The sequence below is a fragment of the Coptis chinensis genome, chromosome 4 (assembly GCF_015680905.1).
Source record: "Coptis chinensis isolate HL-2020 chromosome 4, ASM1568090v1, whole genome shotgun sequence".
NCBI classification, from domain to species: Eukaryota; Viridiplantae; Streptophyta; class Magnoliopsida; order Ranunculales; family Ranunculaceae; genus Coptis; species Coptis chinensis.
In genome coordinates this window covers 95120181-95130248 of record NC_141459.1, presented here as the reverse complement: position 1 = coordinate 95130248, position 10068 = coordinate 95120181, and the positions used below count along the sequence as shown (strand labels likewise).

General features: G+C 36.7%; 1 protein-coding gene across 1 annotated transcript; it reads right to left on the bottom strand.

Annotated features, from left to right (window-relative positions):
- Positions 1–309: 309 nt before the first annotated feature.
- LOC147505854 (proline--tRNA ligase, cytoplasmic-like) lies at positions 310–7809 on the bottom strand. The gene is made up of 12 exons (XM_086558260.1): positions 7439–7809; positions 7286–7374; positions 7117–7209; positions 6914–7030; positions 6622–6809; positions 4924–4990; positions 4092–4214; positions 3842–3994; positions 3226–3510; positions 1273–1491; positions 747–841; positions 310–603 (listed from the first exon to the last, which is right to left on the bottom strand). Exons 1-12 carry the CDS (start codon positions 7500–7502, stop codon positions 411–413), a joined length of 1686 nt encoding a protein of 561 aa, XP_086414386.1. The 5' UTR covers positions 7503–7809; the 3' UTR covers positions 310–410.
- Positions 7810–10068: the final 2259 nt, after the last annotated feature.

The following is a 10068-nucleotide window of genomic DNA, read 5'->3' as shown; positions in this document are numbered from 1 at the left end:
ACATCTTTGATTCTTTGCTTACGATTTTGAGAAGCCGTGAGAGGAAAGAGAACAAAAAAAGACTACAGCAAGAAGAGAACGAAAAATTGTGGAAAGAAAGAACAAGAACATTTTTTGTGGTACTTCCTCTAAAATGGTTAGGTAGGGCTATATCTATGGTAAGTTGATGCGAATGTAAAAATTAAAGTCTGCTTCCGATGTGGAACTAATCACTACACAAACCATCAAAACTGTTTCTGGCACACATACGCTGATGTGTTGGGCCGGACTGCCTACGTCTTAGATTTGTAATCACACTAACATTCCGAGTTTCCACTTCTTTAATACAAGGTCGATTATTTCTGAATGAGTCATCTTCAAACGCTTACAAAGTTACAGGGTCATTCTCTTTCAAACAGGGTCATTCTCTTTCAAAAAGACAGAAGACCACTCCAATAACGACAAAACCAATAAGACTCTGTAACTTGCATTGTTCTTGCCCCAAGTGAGAAACATAAAAAGAAAAACAGAGCTGTATGTAGGTAAACAAGTACTGGCACTAGTAACTCCTCCCCCAGTATGACCACACCTTTGCAGGCTTCCCTGAGGCAAAGCATAGGGTTCCTGCAAATGATATATAAGTTTAAGTTTAGTGTGAAGGCTGAGTAAAAGGAGTACAACCAAATTCCGCAAGAAGTCTGAATTCCTCAACCAAATTTAGTTTTGTAAGTTGCATTAGGAAAACATGTGTACAAAACAAACATTACCTTCTGGAAGTTCGGGCTGAGTAAAAAGGAGTACAAAGAGTCTTGCATGCTCCATTCTCTCCCATGGTCTTTGCTTTCACCTCCTTCTCGACTTCCTATAAAATATAAATAAACACAAATGAAAACGAAATTAAATAATGTCAACAATAAAATAAGTGGCATCACATCAAACTAAACAATTTACATAACCAAAAGAGTGCACGTAGAATAATCTGGTATCACCAGCTAATTTCTAACACACAGACGCAAGTATTATATAACATTTCGTTTAAGAAACGAATCCTTCTTAACCACGACGGGGCCCGCCATACTAGTAGTAACTTGTCCAACGCACTGAGATTTGGGGTTAAAACGATGCCTACAGAATCACACTAAAATCAAAACATCAGCAGCAAACAACGGTGACACATTCCACACAAGGCAAATATTAGCGTTACTAACAGTTATTAAACGATAAACTGGAGCATGACATGGCACGGCAGAAACATTCAAAGAGAAACATCATATAGCATCAGAATCCACACACCTTCTCGTCACACCAAGGGGCTAGAATCAATTTTTTCTCATTAAGAGCAGTTGTGAACTCTTCCCATGCCGTGGCAACCTTAATGCAAGCATCTCTTTTTTCCTTAGCAGCATCAAAAAGGCTTTGCTGAATATTTTCCAAAATATCTCCAATTTTCTCTGCCAAATCCCCTGTGGATATATCCATTTTAGAAGAATTGTCACGACGGACAACACGCACCTGTATATAAAAGGAATCTTAGTCACATGGCATAAATGGAAGAAAAACAGAATGTGAGTCGACTCAAGTGAAACAGCACAACAGTCATAACAGAGAGAAAATGAAAGAAAAATAGGTAACGATTAAGGAATGCTGCTAGTGACAAGACTGAAAGGTTCAATTTTAAATGTAATCATGCAACTTTCCATGCACAGAACATTTCATCCAGGTAAAATCAAAAAGAAGATTTGAAGTGAGACATATAAGCGCACTTTATATTTATTGTTATAGTTTATACTTTTTACTTTCTCAATGAAATTAACGCGCTAAAAAATATTATTTAATATTTATAATTTAGTTTTGACCTAATCACCTAATAATTTAGTTTCCAATGGTTCGTTATTGCTAAAAATTCATGGTTTGGGAAAACTAATTGTAAATTATTCAAGTTCCCCTGGTGAAGGGGATTCCTGACTCCGCCATTGCCTCTGACGCTTCCGAGAAACACGCAAACAGCATGCTGCCAACTTATCATAATCCCTGTAAGGAAGCTCAACCAAAACAAGGAAACCAAGCTCAGAGTACGCCCAGTTCCATGGGGACAACGACTCCTAATTCTGGTAAATCCCTCCATTAAAAAGATAGACACCATATTACCAAAGAGATAAGATATAGAAAGACGACAGTCAATTTTATCTTAGAGTCTTCCTAAAGAAAATAAGATACATGATACAAATAAGTCATCAAAGTAAGGGCTATGCATTTCATGCATCTTAGCTATTCTTAAACCAATAAACCATTAAGAATAACAGCACGAGCCAGCTCACTGGATAAATTTTACCTGATAGTTTGTCTTTCCAATATACACTGTACAGAATGTAAATAAAGTCTGTATTCTGAAAATGAATGATCAATGGGTAGGGGGAAGGAGGACTTCTCATCGAAATCATGTTATTGCACATTAGAACATAATGACAAGTCCAACTAATCATTGAGACATCTCAGGAACGCTTTTTTTCTGTTGGTTACTTGGCAAGTTAGCATAATTCTTATATTTATGCTAGAAAGGACTCGCACCCTTTCTAGTTCTAAAGCAATCGGATTAGTGATTGATTGATATCTATATAAGACATGACACCAAAACAATCACGGTTTGAACTGAGCTCATAACCTTGAGTGTGAATGCATTAATGCTCAAGCATTTCGAAACATGCCATCACTATAATAACTAAAATATCATCAACCAACGGATATCTATAAAAGGATGGCAAAAAGATCTTATTACTACTAAAAGAGAAAATGTATATAATGAAACAACGACTTTAACATCAATAACAACACTGACACTGCAGAAGAGCCTGTTTTCATAAAACTACATATGTTGTTATAGCTTGTGCCCTTTCTTTTAGTTATGTTTGCAAATTCACAAGTACAGACATCCAGAGGATGGCACACCAATGACCAGTAAGGTAAGAAAGTCTATGTCTTATAAAGTCATGAGCGTATAAGTAACCATCTTCTACAAAGAAGTGGTAGGTTCATTTTCTCTGAAGAAACCCACAGAATATGGATGTTGATACCATTTCAAGACACTTGTAGGTTGTAGCAGTAAGAGACACCTGAAGGTAGCATAGAACTGCCTTTATTAATAATTTAATACAGATTACAGACTGAGATATGTGTCTAGGAAATGAAAAGACATTCGGTACACACTACACATGCAGCAATGAAGAGAACATATAACTTGCAAATTACCTGTTTGTTAGCGATGTCTTTTGGTCCAATCTCAATTCTCAAAGGAACGCCTTTCATTTCCCAATGTGAGTACTTCCAACCAGGTGAATAGTTTTCTCTCAAATCTTCCTCCACACGGAAACCAGCTTCAGTCAAAATCTTCACCGTGGTCGAGCATGCATCAAAGATTGCTTGCATATCAGCATCTTTGTATGGCACAGGAACCACAATTACTTGGACTGATGCCACTTTAGGTGGAAGCACCAAGCCTTTGTCATCTCCATGAACCATCACCATAACCCCTATCTGCATAAAAAGGTATAGCACAAGTTGATTACACCACTTTCTATAATTTTGGCAAATAGAAACCAGATAAGGTATCACAACCACTTAAGGCTACATTTGTCACACAAACATCTCATTTCTGCAAGTACCCAATAAACAAACCAGCAATAACTGGACAGGAGGGCATAACCTATGGAAGCTTTCAACTTACAAGGTATAACTTAAAAGTGTACAGATAAGTAAACTCTGAAATGTTCAAAAAAGAATCTTGGAGCAGAATAGACGGTTAGTTAAGAAGCAACCTCAACTTAAAGGAATAAAGAAAAGCAAGAAAGAGCTTGAAGAGCATTACCGTACGAGTGCTGTATGCCCAAGAATTCTGCCAGACCATACCCCTACCACCCTTCTCATTCTCATATTGTATGTCAAACATCTTGGCAAAATTCTGACCAAGACAATGTGAGGTTGCACCTTGTACACCACGTCCAGTATTTGGGACAAATGCCTGACAACAAATAATTAGCGCCAAAGTTACATGATTCACATCTAATATCAAGACTAAGAAACAGCCAAATAAGTTACATAAATTCGTGATGTCTTACCTCAACACTAGTTGTATAAAGCCCACCAGCAAACTTTTCTTTCTCACTTTTCTTCCCTTTTACAACTGGGACTGCCAGAAATTCTTCATATACCCTTCGATAGAGTTCCAATATTTCAAGAACCTAAAATGAAATTATGAACATGTAAAAGATATTCAACGAATAATAAAGAACAACATAACGACCACAATGTGATGGCAAACAAATGCCCAAAAATCAGATACAGGAATAACATTTTGGGGCTATCAGAGAATCAAGATATCAGAAAGCTTATTCAATAGCTAAACAAACTTGCTCTCCTTAACATCAAATCAATAGTGGAATTAAAAGACAAACTAAAAAAAGGTTGATTGCGTGCTAAAAAAAAGGCATATGCAATTCGAATATGCTACTGGAAAAGAATGCAACAGTTCTACTGAGACACAGATACCCATATTGCAAAAGCTAAAACAAAATCTCCCGTCCTATATCTCATAGTTAGACACCCCGAGTCTTGAGACTATAAGGCCTTAGGCGAGAGGCGCTTTGGGTGAGCCTATATGAAACTTTGAATGAAAAAGAAAATACCATCTAATGCTGTAACAAACAGCTAGGAGCTGTGGATAATTCTCCTACATTTTATTCAGGTAAACTGATGTTTGCCCTAGGAAATTTGATATTTTTAACGAGCAAATAAAAGTATGGTCGAGGATAATGTTCTTCCACTATTTTAACTTTAAATGACAGCTAGGTTTAGCTCAAAGTCTCAAGCAAACAACAACAACAAAAAACAGTGCACGGAAAAAAAAAAAAAAAAAAAAAAAAATACATGAAAGAACTTCATGCTCTATACCTCTTTATCGGCCTCCTCTTTTGTCGCGAAAGCAGTGTGCCCTTCTTGCCAGAGAAATTCACGACTCCTATAAGTAAGAAACAAGATACTTTGATAAGTTATAGGTTCAATAACAAGCTATTTCAAAAATTACACATTCAAATATTTTCTTCAGAGAATATCATATACTCACATCTACACCACTATATTCCTTGAGTTTGTGTTATCAAACAGTACAACTTTAGTTGATTTTAACACCCAGATCAAGAATCCCCCTTCCCAAGTGATGGTGAGGAACAAAACCACTATATTGCACTATATTCTTTGGGTTTGTGTTATCAAACAGTACAGCTCTAGTTGATTTTAACACCTAGGTCAAGAATCCCCCTTCCCAAGTGATGGTGAGGAACAAAACCATGACCTAGCGCCCCAACCTCCCAAAGCTTCATAGGTAGCATGGACACTCCATTACCGTATAGTTCAACATTACCATCACCATATTTCTTGAACTAAGTAAAATCGACACTTCATATTCTTAAAAAATCCGTGTCAGACACAAACACAGACACTCGTGTCGGACAATTTCAACAAGGGTTTCTTAAATCCGCAAAAACAATGAGAAAATAATCTATTAGCATAGGTACAGCTCCATAATATGCCACTTCCATAGTTATCTATTTGTACGTTCTTGAGCCCAAGAATTAGTAGTAAAACTAATAGCAATAGTTTTCTTTTCAATTGTGTCCCCGTTTCCTACTTTAATAGGTTTCCATGTCGGCGTATCCTTGTCAATGTTACTTAATTCCTGAATTATATTTTTTCCAATACATTTTACAAATTGTATTCAGTCAAACCCAACACCAAATTTACATCACAATTCCTGATATTTTCCACAAAACCAGGTTTTACGAGTTCTAATCTCGTATTTTTAATTGAAATTTTTTTCCAGTGTCAAAAATCCAAAAGCAATATCATCAGTATGTCCACACACTAAAATTATGTTAACAGTGTCATTAGCTGCAAGGGTTCAATCAAAGAACGGCAAAAGAGGTTCTGGTTATTGGAAGAAGAAAAGAAAGAACAAGCTAAGGTCGATAAGGCTGCTAGCTCCACTGATGTGTCAGCTTCCAAGGCATTGTGACTTTGACAGTTGGAATCAGTAGGGCATCTACGAGTCATAGATGACCTTATCGTTGGTGAAAATGATTATGGAATGTTTGAACTCTGGTGGTTGAGTGGTGATGGCCTTCATCACTTTAAAGTATAAGATAAAAATAGACTTTGGCCAAAAAAAAGGTAAACAATGATATATTTCTATATTATACTTCTCAAGTGCTCCTACTTGTCAAGCCTTGGGAGGTTGGGCCCAGGGTCTTGGGTTCAACTCCCATCTTCACCAGAGAAGGCAGAGAGAAAGCAGATTTAAGGGTTAACAAACTAAGTTTAAAAAAGTAAATCTATGCTATACTCTCATATGCTCTGACTCAGTATCAAACTAGCAAGGGATCGCCTCACTGTTGATACATAACTTTGATAAAGATAGAAAGATGTTTACAGTTTTTAGAGATCCATGAAATGAATTTTTACATCTTATTCCCTGCAAAAAAACTCATTCTACAATATAAAGCTAATTGGTATAGCATTGTTTGAAACATTGATCATTTTCAGTTGGTAAAGTAAAATAATAGGACAGAGAATAAAAGAAGTTCACAAGAATACCTGATAAAAGGCGTAGGATTGCTGAATTCCCAACGAACAACATTGCACCACTGGTTAAGCCTCAAAGGCAAGTCGCGGTGTCCCCTAATCCATTTCGAGAAATAGGGATACATGACTGTCTCACTCGTGGGACGGATTGCTATTGGCAAATCTAATTCAGTCTTTCCAGATCTGGTAACCCAAGCAACCTAACAAACCTCAACAATACATCAATCAGTAATGTAGGACAGGTCTAACAACATTGACAAATGAAATTCAAAAGGTATTTCAAAATGAGCATTGAGAATCTCACCTCGGCAGCAAAACCGTCGATATGATCCTTTTCCTTTTGCAAACAACTTTCGGAAACAAAAACAGGGAAGTAGCAGTTCTTGATTTTCATCTTCTTTATCTCGGCATCAAAAAACGTCTACATACATAATAAAAACCCAATCAGTAATATAATCCACAGTAATGAAAACAAAAACAAGATGGGGCAATGCATGCAAAACATACCTGCATAACTTCCCAAATAGACATAGTCCATGGCCTTAGTATATAACAACCAGATATATCATAATATTCAATCATCTCACTACTAACCACAACCTGAGGAAAACAAAACACAAGAATTAATTAATAAATATGTCCCCCTTAATGTAAGTAGTAAGTAAGTAAGTAGTACCTCGGAATACCATTCACCGAAATTCTCGTCCTTCTTGTGAGTGAGTGCAAGACCAGTCTCTTTTTTAACTTGTTTCTTTTTACCACAACCTGCCACGTAAACGTGATTTAAATAAAAAGTTAATCGATTCAGCAAATAAATATTATTACTTACCACCAGATTTCTTTTCTTTGTCATTAGTGACGGGTTTGGATTTCTTTTCGTTATTGTCAGCCATGTCGTTGAGGAAAAGGGGCGAGAGAGGAGGCGGGAGGGTATTTGTTAGGGTTGTTTTTGCATTACTGATAACACTACCCTTGCCTGACCGTTTGTTGTTTGACTGAATTGCCCTACTTCGACATGGAAGCCACTACCCAGCCCACCTACTAGTTGTGATTCTCGTCAACTTGTCCCCACGTTTTCCTCTTTAATTAAAAGGTTCTATTGGGCACTCATCAAATTGGATTGGACCAGCCTCCGGCCCAATCCCAACAACTAACCCCAACAGAAATCCCCCCCCCCCTCCTCCCCCTCCCCCACATCAACGCATACCACAGTTACAAGTTTTGTAACCGCTTGTACCGGTATCATCTCTCTCGCGAGTTTGAGTTTGGGATCTAAGAAATTTAAGTTTGCATCCAAAGAAATTTCGAGTTTGGCTGTCCAATCTAACCACTGTTAATATAAAATTTGAGTTCAAGTTTGGGTGGAAGATTAGGTTAATTAAATTTGAGTTCGAATTTGTCCAAACTTGATGAAGTCGTTTCGAGTTTGGGTTGATTAAGTGGAAATTGATTTTTAAAATGAATCTCGTGACAAACAAACCGAATTTTTTAAGTCCAAATAACCCAGCCATGTCGCCCAAGAGAGTCCCCAAATAACTCAGCCATGTCGTCATAGAGACTACCCAAACGACCCATCCATATCGTCTAACTAAAAACCCGAGAGCTTTGTCCCAAACGACACGCGCAGACCGTTTGAGTGTACACTGAAACGACATAACGAGACTATTTGAGTATACACTCAAACGACATGGCGAGACCGTTTGAGAACGATATGGTGAGACCGTTCGAGTGTACACTCAAGCGACATGGCGAGACCATACACTCAAACGACCCCATGGTTTCAACATGGCGAGATCGGTTTGACCATTTGTTGGGCTTAGGCTTGGGCTGAAAACAATTTTTTTTAGTAAATGGCAAACTTGTAATATTTCAATTTTTTTGGGGGGTTGTCCAATGCAATTTGATGAGTGCTTGATTAAATCACCTAATTAAATGGACAGATAGTTGTACCTGTCAAACATAGAAACTATTGTTTTTCTTTTCATATACAAATCCATTACAATCATTGTAAACAACTCCACAATCCATTCTATTCATTCCACAACTCAACAATCTACACATCCATTCAACTAAACAAAACACATTCATTAAACAAACATAATTCAATCCATTCATTAAACATAATCCATACAAACATCAATCAATACAAACATAGAAACATTTCTAAACTAACTTCGACTCGAGCCCTCGCCAGGTTGCCTCTTCTTTGGTTTACTCTTTCGCAGTGATTCTCGCAATATCATTTCTACCAACTGTGCTTCTAAGTCAGCGGCTCTATCCCGTGACTTTTTCTTCTCTTATCACTCGGCTACTAAATAAGGATAATACTCGTCAGTTGTAGTCATAAATAAGTCACGCATCTCATGCATCATTAGTTGTGACTCAGCATATTGCTCCCTAAGTGTAGCCTACATAAAAAATCAATTACTTTAAGAAAAAACATCACTATAAACCAAATATAATTCAAGTTTCAAAATAAACTAAATACTATAACCTCATATAGAGTGTCAAAATCTGGGACAAGGCTCGAAAAATAGCTTTGATCAATGTGAGGTATAGGTATAACAACATGCATTCCCTGAAAATTAACCATGGCGTAGCTCCATTGGTTATCCGAATCGGAAGGAAGCAGAGCAAAAGCATCGTAAGGACCCTGAGATGAAGAGTAGGGTGATCAGCTCCCAAAATTGTGTTTTATTACCCTTACATTACTATAGCCTTTCTTATGCATAATGAAAAGACAACTCATAGCTTTTATTGCATTTTTCAGGTTACATAGTAATTCAAACCACTTGTCATAAAAGTTGCGTCTTAGCATCAAAATGAGCCTTATTTACACTTATTACGAAGGTTCAAAGATGCTATGAAAAAGTCAAAGGTCAAAGGTCAAAAGTCAAAAGTCAAAGACTCCAACCCAGAGAGCTAAAAGTCAAGTACGTCTTTAACTCAAAAGACCAAAGATAGATGTCCTTGACACAAAAGAAGGTTTTATCTAAAACCTATCTTGATCTAAAAAGAAATAAAAAAAACAAAAGTTAAAAGCAAAAACATATAGCAAATGGTGAGGTGTCTCAAATGTAATGGGAGAAGGCAAATCAGTCTTTTGTAAAAGTAGGGGTATAAGAACCAAAAGTTAGGGAGAGAGAATGCACCTACACTTATTCTAGTGTCATGTAGGATTTATTTTCTAGTCATTTTTCATTCAAGTCATTTACTTTTTGTTATTTATTTTCAATCTAGTTATTTACTTTTTATTCTTCATTCAATCAATCATTTCTTTCTTTGTTATTCTTGCTTTCAGTCAATCATTTCATTTCTTTCAAATTTGTGTTTCCAACCATTTAAATAACTTAGTCCTTTCAAGCTTATTCAATACAATAGAGTTAACCAATACAAATTCTAAAACTAAAAAATCTACCTTTTTAATTCCTTCCTTATAAAACTCCCAACCATTCAACC